Source organism: Electrophorus electricus, chromosome 7 (genome assembly GCF_013358815.1).
Source record: "Electrophorus electricus isolate fEleEle1 chromosome 7, fEleEle1.pri, whole genome shotgun sequence".
Classification (NCBI taxonomy): Eukaryota; Metazoa; Chordata; class Actinopteri; order Gymnotiformes; family Gymnotidae; genus Electrophorus; species Electrophorus electricus.
In genome coordinates this window covers 19,975,761-19,999,764 of record NC_049541.1, presented here as the reverse complement: position 1 = coordinate 19,999,764, position 24,004 = coordinate 19,975,761, and the positions used below count along the sequence as shown (strand labels likewise).

Here is a 24,004-nt window from a genome sequence, read left to right as displayed (position 1 = left end):
TTCCGTAGTCTCTTGGATATCGATTTGATTGATTGATTGCTTTGGACCAGACCTTAAGTAAACAGTCCTGTCCTTCCTATGTCTCTCAGCTGTTTTGCATGGTAACAACCTGCTCGTGTTTGGTGGCACTGGAATCCCATTCGGGGAAAACAACGGCAACGATGTTCATGTCTGCAATGTTAAGTACAAGAGATGGTCATTACTCAACTGCAGGGGGAAGAAACCCAATCGAATATATGGACAGGTGAAACTACTTCAGAAAATGGTTTGGTCATAAAGTGTAGACCATAAATCTTTGGTCAGTGATGTAATTTTTGTTTTCACTCTTTACCCATACACATTGGATTTAAAATGATGCTGGCTATGGTCTTAAAGTGCTGAATGTTTGCTTTAATACACACACAAATTCCATGTATCGGGAAACACAGGAAGGGGTCCCTGCCAGTCAGTACACTTTAGGTGCCTATGAGGGCTTGTCTTTCCCGGCTGCATGAGATGTTTTGAGTTGCTTCGGATTGTGGAGGCGACAGAAATGCACTGCAGACCACACGGAGGCTGTGCCAGGGAAGCAGGCCACGCTAAAGCTGAATGATCCCAATAAATCAATCAGACACAGGCTGTGTTGAATTCAGCCGTCTGCTACGTTGTTAAGACGACAGAAGAAGATATCTCAAAGACCACAGTAGTGGATGACACAAAATGCTTTCAGACATGAAGACTAACTGTTGTACTGATCGAGAACAGTGTCAAGGGTAAGCTGCCTGAATGTGTTCATGACGGCCATGAAGCTGGCCTGCGACTATTGACCAGTGACATTAAAATCAGTGATGCTTTAAAATGCCAAAGGGGAGAGGGATCATCTGGCAAAAAGGTGGAGGCAACACCTGTGGAAAAGGGGGGGTTTGGAGAAGTCTTTTAAATGACATGCCATTTGTTTCCTTGGTCACATAAAAACCATTCAAATAAACTGCATTAAATCTCAGGCTTTATCATTTCGTTTGATTTTAAAGGTTCTCGTAAGAGCCTGATGATTTTCAGAAAGTGCCAGTATTGTTAGGAATTTTTACCATTTTTGAGATCGCTTAAGTTTTCTCAGTAAAATGCCAGAATGGTCCCAGCTTCTCAAAAGTTGAATTTCTTCCATTTTCTTGTGCCTTGGCCATAAATACTGTTGTGGTGCAGCGGTGACAGAACACGAGCTATAATTACGGAGTAACTTGGCAAAGAAAGCACCTTCCCAAGGAAGGAAATCACATATATTGATGAAAGGCTAACCAGGCTGGAACCTTTTATTTGTACATATGATTTTACGCAATTTTTTTCCTCTTATGAGGATTTCAATACAAGATAATGATGAAAGAATTTAATATTTGAAGATTTTTTTTTTCTTCTTTTCTTTTCAAAAGTAAGGGAAAACCCAGATCAGGAGAGGCTGTGGGGGAACATATCCAGTCAGTTACTGAAAGCAGATGGTAAAAATGACCCTTGTTTTGCAGTGCTAGCATGGAGGTTCCTCATCAAAAGATTAGTCTCAGTTCTTTTTGGCCTGGCTGTGTCAGTCCTGCCGTCTGAGTTCCATTAGGCATCTTATCTCGCTTACTGGAGACAGAGGGCAGTGTGACCCTCTCAGAACAGCAGGTCAGAACCGTGCCCAGCACGTGAGTGCCTTTAGGCCACACACTTCACCTACCTGTCACCAAATTCCTGTTTTTCTTTAATTGTTCAATTGTATTTATGGGTCCCTCGGTTCGGGCAGGTAGGTGGAAGGGCTGTAATTCCTGTATAGTTCACCCAATATAAACATAAAATCCAAATACAATTAAAGCTGACATTCTGCACTTTAACCATGGTATTGTTTTAATTTTATTTGTAACGTTCTGAGCCAAAGAGCAGAAATTGCCACTGTACTGTTGCAGGTCTGCTCTGCATGTGTCCAGCTCACAGCTTAAGTGCACGTAGTCTCTGTCCGTTATAGCGGTGTGCCGATATGAACAGAAGTTGCATTAACTCCCCGTTTCCTGTGCAGGCAATGGCCATCATAAACGGCTTCCTCTATGTGTTCGGGGGGACAACAGGCTACATCTATAGTACAGATCTCCACAGGCTGGACCTCACCACGCGTGAGTGGATACACCTAAAGCCCAACAACCCCCCGGATGACCTTCCAGAGGAACGGTGAGTGACCTTTGCCCTTTACAGACTCTGCAGGGCCAAGGTGAATGACGTACCTGTTCGCTGAATGGTTCTAGTCACATTGGCGTGCATTACATCGACAGCTCGAGCAAAGTCAGTGTTCTATGAAGAGGAAAAAAATGGAAAAAAATGGGAGAGGGAGGGGGGAGGGGGGGGAGCGAGCAAGGGAGAGGAGAGGGGGGGAGAGGGAGGGGGAGAGAGAGGAGGGAGCGAGTGGGGGGGAGTGGGAGGGAGGGAGAGGGAGGAGAGCAGGATGGGGGGGGGGAATGAGGGGAGAGGGAATGGGAGAGGGAGGGAGGGAGAGATATTGATTTTCCCCCCCCAATCTTTTGGACTGACTTTGTACAGATACAGACATGAAATAGCCCACGATGGACATAGGATCTACATCCTGGGAGGGGGAACGTCTTGGACATCCTACCCTTTAGACAAGGTACATTCATTAGCGGAGCTGAACTTTGTGTTTGGGACTTCCACACGCTTGCTCTCATGTCTGTTTGGCTTGCAAATGTTTATTTTACTTTCCCCAGTTCCTCTGTTCTGCTGTTAAGTCTGAGTGTCGCTACTTCTGTTCCAGATTCATGCGTATAATCTTGAAACGAATTCATGGGAAGAGATCATAACACGGCCTCATGAGCGAATAGGTCAGGCTTGCTCCCTTTTCCCATCGTACTGTGTCAAGGTGGACAAACGTGGCTGTAAAGCATTGTGCTAATGATCCCTAATGTGGTTTGTGGTAGGCTACCCAGCTCCCAGGAGATGCCATAGCTGTGTGCAGATTAAAAATGGTAAGTCCCAACTCCAGTTATTGCTCATTCAGGCCAGCCGTACTTTGTTCTGTGTTTTTGTGTCTGTGTTTATGTAAACATGGTTAGTCACTGCTCAAACCGGTGATCGTTCAGAGTACTGAGATCTGATGTGATGGCGATTTGCTTCTTGCTGACGTTTCTCTCCCGTGTCTGCAGATGTTTTTATATGCGGAGGCTACAATGGCGAGGTGATCCTGGCGGACCTGTGGAAGATCAACCTTCAGACGTACCAGTGGATCAGGCTTCCTGCAGTCATGCCTGAGCCAGCATACTTCCACTGTGCTGCTGTCACCCCGGTCAGTGACCTGTTCTCTCGCCTTAAAAACTGAAACCTAATCCGATCATTTGATAGCAAGCTTCCTGTGACTTTAAAACCACTAAAAGAATTGATTTATTCTATATGCACAGATGGCGATACACAGTTTAATGCTGTTGTCTTTGAATTACGAGATTTCTAATGAGGAACTAATGCTTTGCTACCCACGTTTGGCTTGGTTGCCAAATAGCCCTGTGCTTAGTCTAAATCCTGCTTCTTGTGCTTGCTCCTAGGCTGGATGCATGTATATCCATGGTGGTGTGGTGAACATCCATGAGAACAAGAGGACTGGCTCTCTGTTTAAGATCTGGCTGGTGGTGCCCAGCCTACTGGAGCTGTGCTGGGAGAGACTCCTGAAAGCCTTCCCCCACCTGGCTCACCTGTCCGCCATGCAGTTGCTCAACCTGGGCCTCACACAGGAACTCGTCGAACGCTTAAAATAAATAGCAGGCGTGTGTGTGTGTGTGTGTGTGTGTGTGTGTGTGTGTGTGCGCGCGCTTTGGAACTGAGGATGTGGGAAGAGCAGCTGAGCCAGTGTCTGGACACACAGAGCACAGGATGGATTTCTAAAGAACCCTTCCTCATCTGGAGTATGCCCTAAGATGTAGCCTGCCTTAAAACCAAAAACTATGGGATGCCTTTCTTTTTTTTTTTTTTTCCCTTTTGTGTATGCACTTTTAACGATTTAAAATGTCAAGTGGAATGTTTCACATCTTTTTCCCGTTCTTCTGTACAGAAACAAGTCAGTGACCCTAAAAATGTGCTTTTTAGGACCCCTTTTATTTTACTGGCCCTTACCAAAGGGCTGCATGTTTGACACTGACACTTTTTAAAAAATATATATAACAAATTTAATTTCTTATTTTCCCATAATTTAAGACTTGTTTATTCTTTATGGGTCTTGAAACATTTAGGTGAGAATGAGGTGTCTTGATTGTGAAGAAAATGTGCTGTGATCCACTCGCCATCCTGGACCAGTTTGGCTGTGCAGACTGTTTTGGTCAGGACGTCACTAGAAGCGCGTTATACAGGACCTTGATGGAGAAGCTTTCTGTGAAAGTTGAAACATTTGTGGTAGTGTAGTGGACGTTGTACCTGATCTGTCAGTTAGCTGGTGGAGTGGTTGCTTCTCTTTCCCTGTATGATGCCCAGTGTACATGTGATGTAACTGATGCTGTGTGTTCAACCAACAACATGTAGACACGCTGCATTCAACACTCACATGTTGGGGGTTTTGTTTGTTTTTTTTGTTAATTTTGTAGATGAGGACACTTGAAACAAAGAAATAAGATATTCTTTTTATTGGGTGTTTTCCTGCTCTTCTGTTCATTTGTGTAACAAATTATTATTTTCACTGTGAATGAGGTGCTCTCTTACTTTTTAATTCTTTTATTGAAATAAAATGTTTGTTTTCTTGCCAACACTAAATACCCCTCATAAATTATGGCATTAGGTAATTGCGTTGTTTGAGTGCCTTTTCTTGGAACATCTGATTCTGCTCAATTTACATTCTTTGGCCACAAGCCTTGCTGGATGCACTTTACTAAATCTGCTCATTAAAACCATATCTTCTAAAACCATATGTAATCTAGGTGTTTAGAACAGTCAATCAGTTGACTTTTCTTACTAAACTTTAAGACAAAGGTAATTCCTGATGTGAGCATGTGTGTAAGGTACATTTATTTATATGGGGTCTTATTTTCTGTACATATACAGGCTGTGCTGAATCCTCTGATTGGAATTAGCAATAATACATTAAAGATTCATGTTTTACGATACTTAATAATAAAGCGCTTTTTGTCACTCAGAGCTTGGTACTCACCCTTTGACAATGCCAAATACAGCAGGTTTTGTTCTTTACATATATTATACTTTTGAGTGCTGTATACTGCATGGCTGATAAGTTAAACAATTTGGCACCAGCAGTTCATGTGACAGTTCACAACGTGGAAAATATTCATGCCCTGATTCTTCTTACAATCTCTGGCTTGTGATTGTGTTCTTTTATATCATAATCAAAACGTCTGGTGCTGAGCACCAGCGAGGCCATATTGTGTCTCCCTTTTATTCCTGATTGGTTCTATATCACCAGAACACCGCACAGAACCAGTTCTGAACATCTGCTGTACCAAACCTATTTGAACTGCTTGTATATCAAACAATGCTGAGAGAGATGCCGTTTCCTTTACATTCAGATTGGGTTATGAACAGACTCACTGGAGTAATATCCCTGTCGTGCTGCAAATGGTTTTAAGGCAGTTACTGATCACCTGTGCTAGTGTAGCCATTTTGTGTTTTCATCGTTGGGAAAATAAATAAATTTGCTCAGAGTTGTTTTGGCTTATGTCACTTTTTTATTGATCTACATCTCGAATTGATAGAACACAGATTTTAATTTGGCATTAAATGCAACACTACCTTAAATCTTAAACATTTCACTAATGGTGAAAAGCTGTTGTACAAAGGGGAAAAAAGGTCACCCAACGTGCACTGTAAAGGGTTTAAATGACGTGTTTCACAGATTCTGTAAAAAAAAAAAAAGGAAACAAAATATAGGCGAGAGGACATCGCCGTCAGCAGCCGCGGGGGGACGGGGCGAAGAAGTAGAGGGCCAGTAGAATGAGGTAGACAACCACCAGAGCCGTTCCTGAACACACACGGCAACGTCAGACTCCGGCGCCAACCGCAGTCTGAGCCGCAGGACGCGCGCACGCGCTACATACCCTGGAAGTAATCACACTTCCCATCCATGAAGATGTAATTGACCAGAATGACACTGAAGATGCTGGCCCACAGGTGCAGGTCACTGAAGATCAGAACAAAGCCAACGTCCTGGAGAGGAAGCCAAGGCCGTCGGAGGAAGGTCTCATCGCGCACGTACAGAACGAGCCCCCTCCCTCGGCATTACTTACATAAACAGCATTGAATAAGATCAAGAGTGGAATCTGAAGCATACACACTTGCACGGCAAGACAGTTTCCAACTTCAAGGCTAGATGATGAAATGTAAAGAAATTTTTTGTAAATAAATAAAATATATAAATAAATTGCCACCTACAGAAACAAACCACTGAATAAAACTGGAGAGCTCTGACCTTAAACTGATGTTGTTCTGAAGGGCAAACTGAATCCCGTTAACAATTTCTGGAATCTCGGGAACCATGGCCAATACAGTAACGCCAATGAAATACTGCAACATCACAACAGTGGAATATAAAAACAAACACACACGTCAGAATGCACAAGTTACACACTGCAAAGACGACGCGTTAGCAAGGCTGTCTGAGCAGGAACCAGTGCGACATCAGGGACTCTAGGATGAGCTGGAGTCGATACATGCGTTATGAAATGCGTTCGGGGCGCGTCAAACCTGCGATACGGCACGGCTGGAGATGATGGGCGTGATGTGCTCTGTTGCGAGGTCCGCACACACTGCCGTTAGGAGCGTGGCCACGATCAAAACCGCCAGAGCTCTCCACCTACTCCAGTGCACCACTGGGTTATGGTGACTCATCACTGAGTTCACACACGCACACGGAAAAAGAACCGTGAATCCAGACAAGCACCAAAATACAAACCATCATTAAGACTCACAGTGCAGTTCAAGGAAACAACAGTAGTTTGAACGAATGCTTGAAATCGATTTGGTTAAAGAGGAGAGAACAGAACGGGTTCATCAACGTGAAGCCTTCCTAATGCCCTTCTACGCAAGTTCAGCGGCAACTAAAAAGCAAACCAATTCCGTTCAATTTCATTTATATAGAACATTTTACATCTGTCAAAGCAGATTTATAAAAAAGCTAACCTTTTGAAATGCAATGCACATTTGCCATTGCTTTTTAACCAAGTGATTGTATTTTTGCACAGATTAAAATTCAAAGTGGGGCAGCATTAAATTTTCAAAATGGATTTTCCATGCCATTTCGTAATACAATCAGAACCCGTAATGAAATCTTAGCAGATACTGCGTTTCATTTTCTCCTGTTCAGTAAAAAGTCACAAATACGAACAGTGCAAACTAGATTGGATTTCCCTCGGTGTCTGAGGTCACTCATTATCCTTCCCAACAGCCTTTGCAATAGTGCCAAATTTAAATGAAAATCAACCAAGCAGTCGCAGATTCCCAGTAGCACCTAGTTTAGCTAATCAACTTTCGAGTCTAGTCTGGATTCATTTGGGCAGGAGTGTGTTTCTAACCTGCAGACTCGCTCTTATATCCTTTTGCCAGTAGCTGGGATGTTAGATTAAGCATCCGGATTTCCTCCTGAACCAAGGGCTCCCGGAGATGTCAAAGTACTGCTCGGGCATATTATATTAATAGCGTGCTATTGATCAGGTAGGCTGTCGACCTGAGGAATGCGCCCGGAAACACGTTTCAGGACTGATTGGACCATTGGACATGGCAAACACTTAGGCCTCTATGGAAAAGCACAGATTTATTTTTAGGAAAAACATTGCGCATTCAAGGTGCTTCACTGTTACTAGATAGAATACAACACAGAGGATACTTCGATTTATTTCAAAATGGCATTAAAAATACCTCTCTGAAAATTCAGAATGCATTTTCAGGGAGCAGTGTTAAATAATTCACTGCAAATGTCCTTTTAATCTTTAAGAAAAATATGACAATGTATTTTCTTCCTTCTTGTGGCATGATAAACCACAGATAATAACAGCAAATGTGCTTTGCATTTAAGAAAAGGTCTGCTTCCAAGTTTGCTTTTTACTTGGCATGGGTAATCTACCAGCCCTTAGTCAATACCACCGCTGTGTGAAACACAGCGCCTCCTTGTGGACACGCACCATGGCCATGGCCGTTGCTGATGTGGAAGTCGTAGATATGCGAGTGCGTCTTCAGCGTAAAGACCAGGCCGACCAGATACGCAGCAGGGAGGAGCACAGAAACCGTGTACACCAGAGGCCTGCGACATCGGCAAGGGACCAAGAATCAAGCCAGACACACCCGTAACGTTCACGCGTTCCTTACCCGCAAAGTGCACGGCTACTCACTCAATGTGACTCTGGAACAAGGAGAGGTTATTTTCAGTCTGCACAAAAGAGCAGCAGGACAGGGCTGGTGTCACACGCACAGTCTGATCTCAGATTCTTCTACTAGCAACACAGTATGTCCCTGTGGCTTTGCAGATGCAGTTACACACCAGATCGTAGTAGCACGCTGTGCAGGTGAATGGGCTGCCTTTGTCTCCGGACAGATTACTGCAGTTCTCACACACCAGGTTCCCGTAGGCTTTAGAGAAGAGGGTGGGGGCGAACACACCTGGGACCCGCCACACAGATGTACAAGTTTAAATGCTGGTCCGCAAAACGAACTGCGCTGGCTTGTCATCTCAAGCAGTCAAATGCAAATGTAAACAGGACTGTGCTTAGGGGGTGCTGTCCCACCTCCTACTGAGATGAAGAGCAGGGCGGAGCTAACCCCAGCAGACCGGCTGTTGAATCGTTGTTCGCTGTGCTTACAGCCACCGATGATCATACAGAGACCCTGCAAATACAGTGCCAGGCCAGTTTACTACACGAGCTCATTAAACGAGCATGACGACGAACAATAAGGAACAGTATTAAGCACACGCCTGTGGGTTGCAGCAGCTACAACAGAAATAAGACGTACTGCGATTACATAAACAGGTTTCTGTTGCAACCGTGTCCATGCTCACCGGAACAAAGAGGATGCAGCCCAGCAGCGTCCCCGTGAGAGCCGCTTTAACGATCTCGGCCAGGCACTTGGTCCCAGACCGCTGGCCCTGCAGCAGGGCAGTGAGGTAGAAGGTCAGCTCTGTGATGGAGCCGAAGGTGGCGTTCACTACCGCTCCCACCGCAAAGTTGCTCTGAGCAGAGATGCTGGCAGAAAAACAAGAAACAAAAACAAACAGCTGAAATCGGAAACTTTGCCTCTTCCTGATTGACCCGCGAGGCACTGTGAGCGAGACGAGCGTGCGTCCAGGGGGCGGGCGCGTTACCTGGCGATGCCCATGCCGATGTAGTAAGACAGGGGGATGATGGAGGTCACAGTGGTGGCAAACTTCACCTCAGAACTGACAAAAGAATTGTTGTGGTCCACGTAGCCAATCACCAGGGTGACGATGACCAGGGACAGCAGGTCTGATCAAGAGAAACTAAGGTCTTCAACCATTAAATATCAACAACCAATATACCACAGTTCCCGTACATATCCGATTTCTGTTAATAATATTATAGAAAACTTACATTACACAAAGCATATATACACAATGCAATAACTACAGGGATAATGAAGTCAAAATTGTTACTTCTGTTTTATATGGAGACATGAAGTAAACTGATAGAAAAGTCACATTTTAATAAAATGCGGGTATTCAAGCGCTCCGTTTCAGATGAGCACCGACTGAACTGGTGGACCACAGGAAGATCCTCTTTCCTCTTTCCTACAGATCATTTTAAATCCAAACTTCTCAAATAATTGTACTGTAGACGCCACGCTTGTGCTGATACTAAATATGCGAAACAAACATGACCGCAGCAGTAAAGGATACTGACAGCGAAGACGTTGATGCCGTCAACCTCGTATTTGTAGTAGTACCTGTTAAAGGCGCGATAACAGCACAGGAGGACCCTGGCTTCACAGCTTTGAGCCTAAGGAGGAGGAGGAGCGTTAACTTCAAAGTTTGAACAGAAACAAAGGCGTCATGGAAACGGGTGGCCCGAAGACGGCAACCGTAACCAAGCTACTGTGTGAGACATTACTTCCAAAGCACTGGATGTCTCACTTTCTGCACCGTCTGAAGGCGGATCTCCTCCGGGGGCAGGAGGAGGACGGTGTGGAGCATCCTGGCGTTCGTCTTCGCAACGGGGATGCTGAACACCAGCATCCAGGAGAGGAAACAGACGAGGGCGTGCACGGCAGCCAGAGGGAGGTAGCCGAGGAGGAGCCAGACGTACGTGCCGGCACGACACTGAAAGTCAAAACCAGGGGCAGAGACTTCAGCAGACGGAACACCGGGACACGCGTGATTGTGACTCGTCAGGAATAACGCCATGTGTCTACTGAACAGTGTGAGTAAACATTTTTATTGATAACAGCAGTTCGCCAAGGTACTGTACATTAACATTGAAATATCAGAATCGAGGTAATGCATCAAGTCAGACGAGTAAAATCAATGACTATTCAAAATGTCTGTGTGAATATGTACGATTTAAAAACGGATAAGGCATTCGTAACATTTAAATGTGCAAAAGCAGTCACCCATCAGACTATGGGAAACTGAAAACTGGTCTAAAGTCCTCAGAGACCTTGGCATGGCATAAGGCTGGCGCAAGTCCCCGATGTAGGCCGCGGCCCTTAAACTGGATACTATAACAAAAATAGGGAGCCAGTGAAGGAACCCAAAACTGAGGGCATACAGTCTCTGCTCTTGGTTCCCTTAAGCAGCCTAGCTGTGGCATTCCAGACCGATTCACGGAGCAGACGCTTGCAATAGACAGAAGGCTAGATCACGTCTTATGCATTTGTTAGGACATGAACTAGGACTGACATCACATGTGGTGGGCTTCATAAGAGCTACGATGTCTTATGTAATTTATTTTTAAGGCACAAGGTAATTAAAAATGGCAGTACTCCGACAGGTAGACTGAAGGATGCCATGTATGCTCCGATATCAATCTAATAAAGGAATGCTTTTCGCACGGCTTGCTGAAAGGCACAAGTTTTAAAATCTCAGGTCAAGAACGGCAGAGCAAGGAGAAAAGGGTAGCTTGTTCCTCTGCACCCAGCTGAGGGGGATGTGGGCACTGTAGTCCGTTACAAAATAATTTCTACAAGCAGCTGAGAAAAGACAAATGGTGTGAGCTTATAGACCGATAGTGACAACCAGAGATTGTAACAGCAGAGATTTAAAGTTGTGACACAGAAAAACTAAAAAGGACCAATGGTCAGGAAAGCATGGAGCCACAGTGCCTGTTTCTAATATTATATCCATTTGATGAAACGAGGTGGCTGGGCAAGTGAATGACCAGAGGTTTCCTGGGACAGTACATGCAAATATTAAAGTGGGAGAGAACGAGTAGAATTAAAGAGTCTGGCGGTTGTGGGTATAGATGTGTATTGGAAAATGAATTTTAAAACCTTGTGGAGGATATCTGTAAAGAAGCATACAAATTAATGGGATGCTGTATTCCAGACTAAATAATTAAACAAAGCTAAATAACAACGTTAACGTAAGACTCAACATAAAGACTGGCGTTTAAAGCAGCTTTGAAATACTACAGCCACAACTCTACCTCTAATTCTAGCGTCTGCCAAATGCCGTAAACATTAACGTTAATCAACATGTAGGTACTAAAAATACTGGCACTTGGAAATCATTTCTGGAAGGCATTGACAGTGAATCAACGCTAGAGGGCGCTGGTAAGCATGGATGCGACCACCACCACCTGTGTGTTGGCAGCATTAGCACGCTAGCGCTCACTCCCTCATCCAATGATCATAATGGCAAACTTCATGAAGCTGTTACCAATTTATTATTTTTTAAACCCGTTCCGTGAACACAGCCTGCATTAGGGGACACGCGTGACAGACAATTGTTCCCATAAGCAATCTCACCCAGTATTGACTCTTCTGAGGAGGTGGAGCACTGGGTGGGACATCTGTAATGACAGAGGGAGGGGGGTGCAGCAGAGGAGCAGACTCCTTCACCTCCGGCGACCCCTTCACGTCATCCGTTTCCTCCGGAATAGCTTCACAGTGGGGGAATTTAATACAGCACCTGCGTGCCGGCATGCTAGTCTGAGAAACACAGCGGAAGGAAAGTCCGGAAAAGGAATGACCAGAATGTACACACACACACACACACACACACACACACACACACACACACACACACACGAGCTACACTGGAGTTTTGGGAACAAGAACCTCAGACACAGCATCACGCATGATTGCAGTAACCAAACCCACAAATGTGAACTCAAGTGATAAAAATGGATTAGCAGAACAGAGACAGAAAAAAAACAAAAACAAGCAATAAACCAGGTTCTGAGAAAGCACGATTTAAAGCAGCTGTCTACGTCACCTTTTGTAACGCCTTCCCAAAGGGCCACAACAAATATCCTGACAGTCTCCAGCAGAGCTTCCCTGTCGCCGTAGAAACAACATACAGCATCAGGCGATGCAGAAGAAAATGGCTCAGACGACCAACATCTCGGGGGTTTTCTACATACCGTATGGAATTCCAATGATGGTGCAAAACATCAGTAAACAAACCAGAACATAAGCTAAAGAAATCCACCATCCAAAGAGAATGGAATAGACTACATTTCCAAAGGTGACTACTGAGCCTGCAAAAAAAGAAAGCACAACACAGACAATACAGCAGAATGTTGGTAAGCTCAAGACATAAGGATGGTTTAAGTCAGCAGATTTAGAGCCACGTCGGATGATGGACCGTGATGGATGACCCCTGACCTGCATGCGGTTTGATGAAGTTCTGCTGCGAGTATAACTCCTTCACCACATCTGATCGGTCCTCGATGGGACGCTCCGTGACGTGGCTCTTCCATTTTCTGAAGCCAAACTGCCATGCAAGGATTACACAGGATTACACGCAGGCCCACACAAACCAGAGGAAGTTAAGTCATTGAGAATCCAGAAAGGTTGATCTACCATGTAGTTGTTGGCAAGTTTGTGAGCCTCCACCTCATTCTCCGCATGGATGGAGGTCCTACAGCTCACCTCCTGCCACACATCCTCGGAGCACGGCAGGTGCCCTGTCAGAGGGGTCACAGGTCAAACAACACCAATACTCCGATGCTTTCAACGTCAGTCAGAGCGCTGGAATACGACTGTATTCGGCCACGACCAAGATTTGCGTCTATCCAAACCATTTCACTTGTGTTTTAGTTAAGATGGTAGTAGATGTGTGTCCATCTAATCTAAAAAGCAAGTAAAACAGATAAGACAGTGGAAGGTTTTTTGTTTTAAAAGGCTTAAGAGCTGGAGCTTTGGACAGAGTGTCCGGTCCTCTCTCTTTAGGGGTAACATCCTAGTGCAGCTGACAAGTATAGGATAACTCCATTATTACATATAACCAACATATAACCATTACGTAGTCAACCAAGCATCTCCGCAGTGGGTTCAGAAGGACACAAACACACGCCTTTTTTTTGTACCCACCCATCTCCCTTAAGGAATGGCAAAAAGTAGTTTGGACTGTGTAAAAGGCCTCTTACTGTGTATAGGAAGGCATTTTGGCGTGTAGTGGCCAAAATGATGCGACGTGCAGGGTGATGGAGTATCAGCCGTCTCGGGGTGAGTGCCGGACACACACAGCCTGTCACACTGGGAGCTACGGCGATGGCCTCTGGGGTCATGTTCCCATAGATGTTCTGGGGGTTGTTGCAAAACGTTGGGATTAGACGTTTCGCATGGACATAAGTCTGTTGGCAAAGAGCCAGCTGACGAAAAATTCCAGCCGGTCAAATATTTCAGAATAATATAGTGTAGGAACTAGGTTATTTTCAGTGGCTTACATGCAAGTAATTGAACAAATTCTTTAAAAAAGTATCAAAGACAGTATTGGAACGCACTTTTTTTTTTACTCTAAGCATGGAACGACTACTTAAACAACCTTTTTCGTGGACGTACCCAACCTACGGCTAACGAAAGCTTCCGTTACCCAGTTTTAAGTCCGCTGTATCAAACTGGGCCATCTTGGCCTGCCTGGTAGTAAACTGGCAAAGCGAACAAGCCATTAAATGCGTAGTTTCTCTCAGTAGAAATCGTGACTTTTATTTGCTGCTCACTGCAAATAGTATTAAACAAGCAGGCCTGTGTGTTGTGGACGGACTAACCACGACGGCACTCAACATGTTAAAGTCCAGTTATCTGGCTAGCTGTGGCACTAAGGAAGCCTAAATCACACACCCCCTGCGTGGTTTAAATGAATATCCCCAACATATGTACCGTAATTCTTCAGGGAATCTCTTCCAGATATTTATCAGACCAATTAGGCAGGTGGCGTTGGCAGCAATCAAAGAAAGTAACGAGAAGTAACGAGACACTACTGACTTGCTAGTTAAGAGTGTTTGCTAATACAACTAAGTAACAATCCTAACCTTAATCTTTCGTACTCGGAGGAAACAAATGTAACAGGTTTCTAGATAAATAACGTGTTGGCTTTTGATCTTAAATTTACATGGAGCTGCAAACATATACTCATGTATCGATCAGGGAATTAAAGGTTCCTGCACCTGAACTGTCTGCCACAGATCTCCGGCGTAGACTCTCTACATCTGTAGACATGATGCGTGTCCTTCCTTCAGTGTGTCACCTGGACTGAGATGTGATAAAACCGTCCCCGCCTTAGGCAGGTATGGTGCGCGCTCTCGGTGCGCGCCATCGTTGCCGAAAGTCCCTTTTAGACGCAAACCATTTTTCATTGAATTACGGGATTGGGATTTGTAGTAATGGTACTACGAGAAGTCACTGTGGTCTAATGTCTGAATTTCCGTGCCAACGACTTCAAGTACTTATTTAGTAAATAATTTTAGTATCCAACTACGGTAAGTCGATCAAAACGCTAAACTCATGGACTTCTCTTTCATTTGCAACACTGAGAAACAATTCGTTCGTACTCATGTCAAATAGGCGTTTATTGTAAGAAGCAATGAAAAAAATGACGGACTCTTTTAAAGTATTTTAGATCAAATCACTGATAAAGTGAAGATTAAGAGTCACAGCGTCGTGTAAATCCTAACCAGTAGAGTGTGCCATATACAGCAATATCCCTCCGTGTATTTCCCGCATGTATGGTGGAGATTATGAGATTAACACTTTGGATACAGAAGCCACACAACCAGAGTGAAGTTTTAAACATGATCCATCGCATGCCGTTCTTACAGCTCCAAATTCTGACCAACTTGATCATGAGCCCAACAGAGGCAAAATCTTCACCTTTAGCTGATCATTTTTGTAGACTTAAGACTTAACATAATTGTCAGATCTTTCTATACTAATATTCTTTTTTTCCCCCCACAAACCATGCTATTCCAAAAACTATAAATACCCTGCCAACACATCAGGAACAGCTGTGGAAGTTTCTCTTATAGATATTTGGACAGAAGTCACAAGATATTTGTAGCTATAAATGTTCTGTCACAATATGGACATTTTCTATGTGTTACTGATCAAAGAAGGTTATGGTAGAGTTAATCAGTGCTGATCATACGTGTGATCTTGCAGAAGAGTTTCTCTACTCACACTACAACAGGCTAGACTGTGCGGTTACGAAGGTTACCAGAAAACATACCAACAAAACCTGTTAAAAAGCACACCTCTATATTACAAAATACATCATCCTAAGAAAACCAAAATGTCAACTGGGCAAAATGAACTAAAAACAAGGTGACATTAAAATATGTACAATACAGTACAAAATGGTGAGGAAAACAAACAACTATATACTAAGATACAAAAATAACACTTTGATAAAACTGTACAGAAATCACTTTAAATGGAAACAAGGCACATGAACAGTCTGTTATTAGAATTTTCAGGTTCCAGAGTGTCAGTTCATATGACAATGACCCTACATTCACGTAGCCTACAGCTACAATGAAAAAGGTGAACTTGGTTGTCATTGCACCAGGCAACTTAATATAAAAGTGATAAAAGTTAGGAATAAACTCTCGCTTTCTAACAAAGTACTAATGCTTGTCGGTTCCTTAACGCAAGTACACAACTGAAGGACGCGGGTCCAATAAAACACAGCATACCATGCAGCTAAAGCAAAACCACTAAATTCACTAGTCTTGTTTGTTTCAACCAGTGCAGCATCTCACTAAAACTGATAAACTACAGCAAAGTATAAGAGAGAGATGTGGTCCATTAAATAACACTTGACAAAGGTTTTGTGTATAACAGGACTGTGATGCAGGCCAAATGCATGTGATTCAAAATCAGAATCTTTATTTGCCAAGCACCAGATGTACCAGGAATTTCTCTTGGTGCAGAAATCTCTCTCAAGGGCGCCATCCAGTGGCCTCATGTGTTGGCTTTCCATTCTTCTGTTCAAAAATAGCTGGTACTGCTAAACCTTCCTTGAAACAGGGAGATGGTTGCGCAGTGCATCTGGAACTTCTGGACAAGTCTTGCTACGGAAGAGCACAGCGCTCACGTGTCAAGAAGGTCAAAAATCGGAGTCAGCTTCCATCAGCTCCGCCTCTATGAGGTTGGTCCTGGAGTGGATTGGTACAATCATGGCCCTCCTGCCGTCCGAACGAGGTGACAGGGTTGTCCTGGCACCCCCTGGTGGCGAGAGCATCTCCTTCACAGAATGACGAAATGCTCCATTAGCCGTCCAGGAAGGCGCCAAGAACTGGCCTCGGTCCTCGCGATGGCTATCGCTTAGCGTCAGAGGGCTGGCAAGGTTGAAGCCGGGCTCCCTGCACCGCTGGCCGGAAGAGAGTGATCCCAGCATTCCATATCTCTCCTGGTATGGAATGGGACAGGAAGGTCGGAATTCTGGGAAGGACCCCGGGAGGATGTTCTCCTCCTGTTGCTGCTGTGCCCACAGGTTAGCCACGAGCCTGCGTTGCCCTGGTAACTTGGGGAGGCGGGGCACGGCGCTGGGACCGAACTCCCTGCGGCGGGGGGCGGGATTCATGCCGTCTTCTGCGGCAGCTGCCGACCGTGCCTCCTTCTTTCTCTTCTTCTTTTTCTTCTTTCTCTTCATCATCTCAGGCGAGATCTCGGCTTCGACCATCCACAGTTTGTTTCTCTCTTCCGGCGGGGGAACTGAGCACGGAGACAGTTGAAGACGCCATACATCAAAGATAAGCATCTTCAAGGCAATCCTACTTGCCTGTGTTTTACAAGAGTGCACAATGCTAACAAGGAGGTTTGGTACTGACCAGGTGTCCCGGTCAGAGAGACCGAGATATCCTGAGGTAAGATGGCACCTCTTCTGGCTACCATCTTGGTGACGTGCTGGGCCCATGCGGAGGACATTTCCGCGGACGGCTCGTTCAGCTCAAAGTTAATACCTGCTGTAGAGGAGCGATAACACCAATTCATCTAAATCATCTTCAACGTCTTCCACGAACTTCTGGAAAACCTTTTCACTAGAGTACCAAAGATGCTTTTATTTCCCCCACATAAATAAATAAACCCACTTTCAATATAATTTCTTTACATTTTTTAAACTGTGCAGTTATTTGACATACTGCACTTAAATGGCACATTTCGATTTCAGTTTTTAGCGTATTCCATTAACCTAGCAGACATGTTTATTCACATGTCCAGCAGAGGGTGCTATACTTACCCACAGGTCCCTCATGGGAGACTGAGTGCATGCTGAATGACAACTCTTTCTCAGGGTCCTTCTGGAGTTCTTTCCGCTTTGCAAATGCTTTTGCTATCATCTTGCTCTTTTTGATACGCTTCGGTTCGTCATCACTGCGTCCAATGATCCTTGGGTTGGAGGAAAAAGTAAATATTAGGTTAACTAAATAACAAAGTAATTTAGTTATGCAACTCAGCAAGTAAAAGCCTAGCCAGACTGCTTGCCAGACGTTTCAAGGAGCAATCAGGAATGCTGCATTAGCTTTAGTGAATAACCAATGTGACCTGTTTCCATTAGCAATGCAGCTCAGTGAGAAATAAGACATAAAATCACTTACAATGCATGACAGGAAAATAGTGAGTGAGTGAATCTGGACAGTGTAGTCTCATTTAAAAGATAGACAGACATCAACACATCACATGCACAAAGTTCCTTTTGCATTCGCTGGCATCTCTGTAGTTGTGCCTAAAATGCTTTCAGTTACGTTCGCTTTTCCCTTTTTTATTCCTCACATAATATGAGCTTCATTAGTTTTCTCACCATCAAAGAATCGAGATGAAGAATGTATTTAAAAACAGAACAAAAGAAGCTTGCTTTTTTTTAGCAATCACTTGGTCTGACGATTTGTTTTTACATAGTTCGTAGTATGGCAGATCTTAAATGTAGATGGATTTGCTGTGGACATCGGACTACCGTCACCTGACTACTTCCAGAAACTTCAAAATCCTGCACCATGCAGTGTGAAGGAAGGCGAGTGCCCCACCTGCACCAGGTGCGTCTCCAGATGAGGATAGTGGCTTTGGTCCACACCCAAGTACTCATGGCGATGCCAGTGCCAAACATGGAGAAAAGGTTGATCTTCTCCACCAGAAGACTGGGCCGGTTCTTGATGGCACATTCCGGGATCGGCTTGTTGGTCTGATGAGCTATAGTCACGTTAGCTTCACACCTGTTTAAAGCATATTTAGAAGTCAGGTTTAGTCAGGAAGGGGAGACAGCCACCAAAATATGAACAGCAGGCAGGCTGGATACCCAAATCCAAAAAGTGTTTTCTTAATACATATTTTTGGATGTAAAAATGCTTACAGCACGTATTCCCTGAAGCTCCTTTCCCATTCTGCTTGGTTGAAGAAGTCATAGAAATGGCACCCAAAAGTGATGAAAACAAACCCAAAGGCCAGGAAGCCAAATATGCCTATCAATGAGAAAAAAAGAGCAGAAATTTATTTTATTTGTTGCTTATACTGTGAAATGACTCAAATGAATTGGGAAAAACAGTAAGTTGCTGCACACATTACACAAATACTACAATACTGTTCAAAGTTCAAACGGCAAATCTAACAGTCTAGTGAAGCGCGAGATGCAGATACCAAGTCTCAGCATGGTCTCGTTGATCTTGCTCGCTGCCTTTTCGCTCAGCAGTCCGGGATGGTTACTCTTGATGGAGAACAACGTCATGACACCTGCAAAATGGCAAACTTGCAGTCAGCCTCCACTGGCTATAAGGCCGAAACACTGCCATTACTCAAGCACACAAACGCGACTCGTACAGTTACAGGTAACAGCTCGTTAGGTCGCCATTACCTCTAATGAGAAAATTGCCACCGATAACGAGGACCACGCCGATAGGAGCCAGCACGAAGCCTGCACGATATCTGTAGTTCTTGTACCCGACAAAGCAGATCCCACTGACAGAGTCTCCGTCCACCTGCAAGAGGTTTAGCACGGTCAGTCTCAGTCTGCAGCAAAAGCAACCCCGGAAAGGACGGAACCAAGCGAGGCAGTTACCTCGGCGATGGCCAGGATAGCCACGGTGAGGACAAAGGGAACAGACCACGTGACCAGGTGGAAGTAGGAGGTTTTTCCAGACAGAGGTTGTTGCGTGGTGCCCAGGGCTTTGAAAGACGCGTGCCAAGCATAGGTGAGCATAACGAACCAGATGACACCTGACATCAGGGAGTAGTACACGATGATAAAGATGATAACGCAGGAAAGCGTCTCCGTGGACCTGGGCAGAGGTGAAAGAACGTGTCAAAGCTCTGCACACACTCCGCACGTGCTCCGGTCTACTTGTTAATTTTTTTGTTTTTTTTTAATCCGGCGTCGTTCTTACGAGGGTTCCCCGAGCCGCATGGTTTTATCACTTTTGCACACAATCTCCTCGCGGGCCCCGTCCATGAACTGAGCGAGCCATCCGATGCTCCCTACAAAGAAGCAGGCGTTGACGTAGAAGAGGATGACAGCGGGATAACGGTTGGAATTCTTCCAATCCGCAAGGAACGTAGCCTGAGAGAAAGAGAACGCGAGAGAGCAGGATGCTGAGTGAACAACCACCGCACACACCAAATCTCCAATCCCACCCCCCACACACACACATTCCCAGTAATGTTAGTGTTAGTGAGAGCTGGTTCCAACCTCGCAACAGGTCTCTCCTTCTACTGCATCATACCTACCAGCCACAGGATAATACATGCTTTTTTCCCCAAATTCCCCCAGATGCACTTTTATTTAGTTTTTTTTTTTTTTGGGGGGGGGGGGGGGGCGCACTTTACCCTGTACTACTCCCCTGTCTACGTACCAGCGTAAAGAAAGTGCAGAGAAGAGTGAGAGATCCAAAGATAGCGATGTAAGCATGCATGTCCGAGTGCTCCTCCTCGGTGAAGAGGGGGTTGTCACACTGAATACCACAGCCCTCTACATCCTTGTACCAGCTGGCCTGGATGTCTGTTTTGACCAGGGGAGCCTCACATTGGCCGGAGATGTTGAATCTGATCTTCTGCACCTCATTCTTCATAACGAAAGAAAAGAAGAGTTTTACGTACTACTGCACGGAGAAGACAGACCGTGACCGACTGTCAGCTGAACTACACACATCTGTCCATGGCGCAATATTTCTAACACGGTTCAATCAGGTATACTCTTAGGTCAAGTCAATCCAGACATTATTTTGACAGAACACACAAGAGCGCGCACGCACACACAAAAAAAAATCACCAAGGAGGAAGTTATTTATACCTGGCAACCGACAGGGAACTTGTCCTTGTGCTCACACTTGAGGAAGCTGGGCCAGCCCCGCTCCTGCTCCACTATGCTGCAGGGCTTACGAGTGGACTGACACAGTAACTGGCTGGGGAGCTCCACTTTACCGTTCTCACACTTGGGCATGTAAACAGCGCAGAGTAGAGGTTGAATGACGGCCCAGCAGCGAGGAGCGTTCCTCAAACCTAGCGAGAGAGAGACGGCTCAGCAGATACGGCCATACCCAACGCATCTGTACCGACCAGTCGAGGTGCAGCTACCAAATTTTGCTTCATGGCTTTCAGAACATTTAAATAATTGATATTCTGATACATTTAAGTAAACTTGTGGTTTATATATGTAAATATGTGTTTAATTTACTAACGCCTTTGATATTTGCAACACACTGAAGACAGCGATTCTTTGGTTCTTTTGGGTCTTTTCCCACACAGGTGTGTGCAGTTTACACCACACAGGTGTGGGAAAGAGGGCTTGAAGTCTCGGACAACACAGAGGACCACAAGAGATCACGGTGTGAATAGGGAACAGGTCATTAACCAGTGCTCATGTTAAAAAGGCATTGTAAACAGAACATCGCAAATTATCTTAACATATTGTTAATTACAAAAGTATTACGAGGTCAAACCGGCCTTTAGACTTAGTTACCCTAATTTATATTTATACATTTCTGTCATTACTTTTGACTCTTGGCCAAAAGAACAGCAAATCCTAAAACATATTGTAAATTACAAGGCAAACCATGACAAACAACTGTCTGACGCCCAGCGGAATAAATCTGTTTTTGTTGTTGTTTGCGTTTATTTAACAGATACTAGCTCACCAGACCACATGGCCAACTTCTCGAAAGCTTCTTCTTGGGTTTCGGAGTCCTCTGCTAGGACCAGAGACGTGTGCGTGTACGGCAAAGGCGAACCGAGGCACGTATTGGACTTAAGCATTTCACAGGTCGAGGTTTTCTTACAAAAATCGTTGAATGTGGTTTCGTTTTTCTGCAGCACAAACGCCTGGGTTCCCAGCAAGGTGGCAGCCCAGACGCCAAGTAGCCCAAGACCTCCAACAATGGAGTGGAGGCGCCTGGAGGACATTTTGGAGATCCAAAAGCGTTTTACTCGCGGGAGAAAAACGGATCCGTCCCGTACCTCACGAGCGAAAGTATTTCCGAGAGCAAATACAAAAGCATGACTGTTCGTTAGATTCTCGACCACACAACCGTCTTTCCGCGCTGTCCTAAAGTTTTCTCATACTTCCTTCGTCCGCCTGGGCTGTAATGTGTTCATCTTTGTTATTCCCACGACTGCAAAGCCGTTTAGCGCGGACTCGGAGCTCCTTTCCTCCTAAACCTTCCCAAGGAAGCAAATGTAGCTACATGATGTCTTCACCATCCCCCACTTTTCAGATGCTGCAAAAAAAAAAGTTGTGTGGAAAAGTCTGCGACTCTGTAACCTGATCCTCGGTCTGCTCGCGCCGACCCCTCGAGCGCTTCCCCGTGCCCCGTCTGCAGCAAAGCTCAGCTCGCGATAGATTTCCAGGACTTTCACTACGCGAGCGTACCAGTTAGGATTCCGTTATGGGCATATCGCTGTCCTGCAAACGTCGGAGCGTTTTTGGTGGGGGGAGGAGGGATTCCTGAGAAAAGGGGGTAAAAAAAACAAAAATGTTCCCTCCCATCCCCCTCTAAGAATGTGTAGAAGCGTCAAAACAATCTGTCGTCTGTGCAAGGGTGGAAACCAGCCTGTAATTTGGTTTTATTAGCGTGTTTATTAGCGTATATATATATATATATGCTGAGCCCCGCGTTGTTTATTCATTTTGTTTCCGAATGTAAACGTCACTTGGGGTGTTTGTCAATGCATTGACTTCAATGGCATTGAAAAAGTTTATTGTAAGAGGAAAAATCTCTTGACTGGATTCAGTGTCATAGCTTACTGGTCATAACTGTACACCTCCATACCCAACTGTACACCTCAGAATTCATATCCATCTATCTGTGCAGCACAAATCTATGTATATGACTATTGTAAAACACTTTGAACCCAAATGGCGGATAAATGACTCTTTTCCAATCAAATTTTAAAAAAAAACAGAGGGTAGTACAATTTTTAAAATCATAATTCAAAACAAAAGCATTTAAAAAACAGAAGGCCTTAGCCTGCTCAGTTAGTTACAGAGAATCCTGCTACTCTAATTAAGTAGTTTTGTTCTCCCGTGGGTTTGGTAGTATGATCACATTTGGCAACACAGGCGGAAACTCTGAGGAACTCACCGAAGATCTGATTAAAACCTTCAGTTTACTGTACCAGATTTCAAGCAAAAGTGAATCTGAGTCTGCTTGGGGTTGGTTTGCATTACCCAGCATAGCACCTCCTTAAAAGGCCTTTGCAACATGACTGCCTTAGCAGAGTCTCAGGACCACACACACATACACACGTGTGTGTGCACACACGACCCAGAACAGGTCACCTCCCCCTCCCTGTGCAGTTAAGGAATGAGTAAGCAATACCTGATCCCGTAACGAAGTGTCTTCCCAAACAACGTGTCTCTTTTCTGCAATCTCTGATTCATTAACGTGAGCAGTAACTTCAGGAGAACATGAGCCTCAGTTCATACACCAAATGCAAACCACATCCATCCCTGCCATGTCTGCTGGTCTTGTGTGTGCCTGGGGTGCATTTTCTGCATGGTCTGTGTTACGTTGCATTAGCTTTCAGCTCTGTGGGTGTGCCGTTTCTGCACGCAAACGTGAAAGCATTTCTGCTGTTTCTGAAGTCAGCCCTCGCGCATGTTAGGAGTGTGTGTGTGTGTGTGTGTGTGTTTGCATTGTGTCTGTATTAAACCAACATGTGAATTTCAAATTATGTTTAAAAACAGTGCTATACGTGAGGCTGGCGTGAACAACTGAAGAAGTGTTCTGAAATGTCTTCTCTCCCAGAACACAAAAATGACTGCTTGTTCTTGTGTTACAAATAGGACTGTTTCCTGCAAAAGAAATGATGTAATTTAAAAAATGTTTAAATAAATTCCTCACTACTTGTAAACCTGAATCCTAATAATGAATAATGAGGAAATTCTCATTGGATTTCCTTGTAAAATACAAAGCAGTGATGAATAGATATCACCGCCACTCAGAGGTGGAGGAGGAGAGCCCTGGATGATCACATGACCCATAGGCTGAAGGCGGAGCTAAGCAGCATGGCTCCCTGGATCAGGCCAAACTTGCTCCGTGTGTACAGGTCTTGCAGATGAGGAGACATGTTTATTATAGACTGGACCTGTGTGTTTGCTGGGGATGCCAACCCCCCCCCCAACACACACACA

General features: G+C 44.7%; 3 protein-coding genes across 4 annotated transcripts in view; 1 reads left to right on the top strand and 2 right to left on the bottom strand.

The window, feature by feature from the left end:
- Positions 1–5,643, top strand: part of klhdc10 (kelch domain containing 10) — an 11,898-nt gene extending 6,255 nt beyond the window's left edge. For both annotated transcript variants that reach the window (XM_035527946.1, XM_035527945.1), the window contains 7 exons: positions 90–244; positions 2,027–2,175; positions 2,542–2,626; positions 2,771–2,837; positions 2,934–2,981; positions 3,159–3,298; positions 3,552–5,643. In XM_035527946.1, coding sequence (XP_035383839.1) covers positions 90–244; positions 2,027–2,175; positions 2,542–2,626; positions 2,771–2,837; positions 2,934–2,981; positions 3,159–3,298; positions 3,552–3,761 — 854 coding nt within the window. In that variant the 3' untranslated portion in view covers positions 3,762–5,643. The remainder of the gene's footprint in view (positions 1–89; positions 245–2,026; positions 2,176–2,541; positions 2,627–2,770; positions 2,838–2,933; positions 2,982–3,158; positions 3,299–3,551) is intronic.
- Positions 5,644–5,674: 31 nt separating this feature from the next.
- On the bottom strand, positions 5,675–14,018 carry cax1 (cation/H+ exchanger protein 1). The gene is made up of 21 exons (XM_027021628.2): positions 13,985–14,018; positions 13,539–13,694; positions 12,973–13,076; positions 12,775–12,883; positions 12,531–12,647; positions 12,383–12,444; positions 11,914–12,096; positions 10,082–10,267; positions 9,848–9,947; positions 9,296–9,437; positions 8,993–9,176; positions 8,721–8,820; positions 8,477–8,595; positions 8,328–8,365; positions 8,115–8,239; positions 7,543–7,548; positions 6,688–6,833; positions 6,413–6,507; positions 6,231–6,309; positions 6,042–6,150; positions 5,675–5,965 (listed from the first exon to the last, which is right to left on the bottom strand). The coding sequence occupies exons 1-21, from the start codon at positions 14,016–14,018 to the stop codon at positions 5,892–5,894; spliced, it is 2,268 nt and encodes a 755-aa protein (XP_026877429.2). The 3' UTR covers positions 5,675–5,891.
- Positions 14,019–14,942: 924 nt separating this feature from the next.
- smo (smoothened, frizzled class receptor) lies at positions 14,943–23,811 on the bottom strand. The gene is made up of 12 exons (XM_027021630.2): positions 21,510–23,811; positions 20,666–20,874; positions 20,229–20,438; positions 19,764–19,936; positions 19,439–19,658; positions 19,235–19,358; positions 19,021–19,113; positions 18,737–18,845; positions 18,414–18,599; positions 17,630–17,778; positions 17,220–17,354; positions 14,943–17,103 (listed from the first exon to the last, which is right to left on the bottom strand). The coding sequence occupies exons 1-12, from the start codon at positions 21,772–21,774 to the stop codon at positions 16,496–16,498; spliced, it is 2,481 nt and encodes an 826-aa protein (XP_026877431.2). The 5' UTR covers positions 21,775–23,811; the 3' UTR covers positions 14,943–16,495.
- Between the last annotated feature and the right edge of the window lie 193 nt (positions 23,812–24,004).

Excerpts from the sequence above, each read along its gene's own strand:
- cax1 (XM_027021628.2), bottom strand. The coding sequence starts at position 14,018 with ATGGCCCAGTTTGATACAGCGGACTTAAAACTGG. Across the intron at positions 13,695-13,984 it reads TACAGCGGACTTAAAACTGG|AACATCTATGGGAACATGAC; the intron begins GTAACGGAAGCT and ends AACAACCCCCAG. Across the intron at positions 9,177-9,295 it reads ATCGGCATGGGCATCGCCAG|CATCTCTGCTCAGAGCAACT; the intron begins GTAACGCGCCCG and ends TTTTTCTGCCAG.
- smo (XM_027021630.2), bottom strand. The coding sequence starts at position 21,774 with ATGTCCTCCAGGCGCCTCCACTCCATTGTTGGAGGTCTTGGGCTACTT. Across the intron at positions 18,846-19,020 it reads CGAGACCATGCTGAGACTTG|GCATATTTGGCTTCCTGGCC; the intron begins GTATCTGCATCT and ends TCTCATTGATAG. Across the intron at positions 17,355-17,629 it reads CTCCCATGAGGGACCTGTGG|CAGGTATTAACTTTGAGCTG; the intron begins GTAAGTATAGCA and ends GCTCCTCTACAG.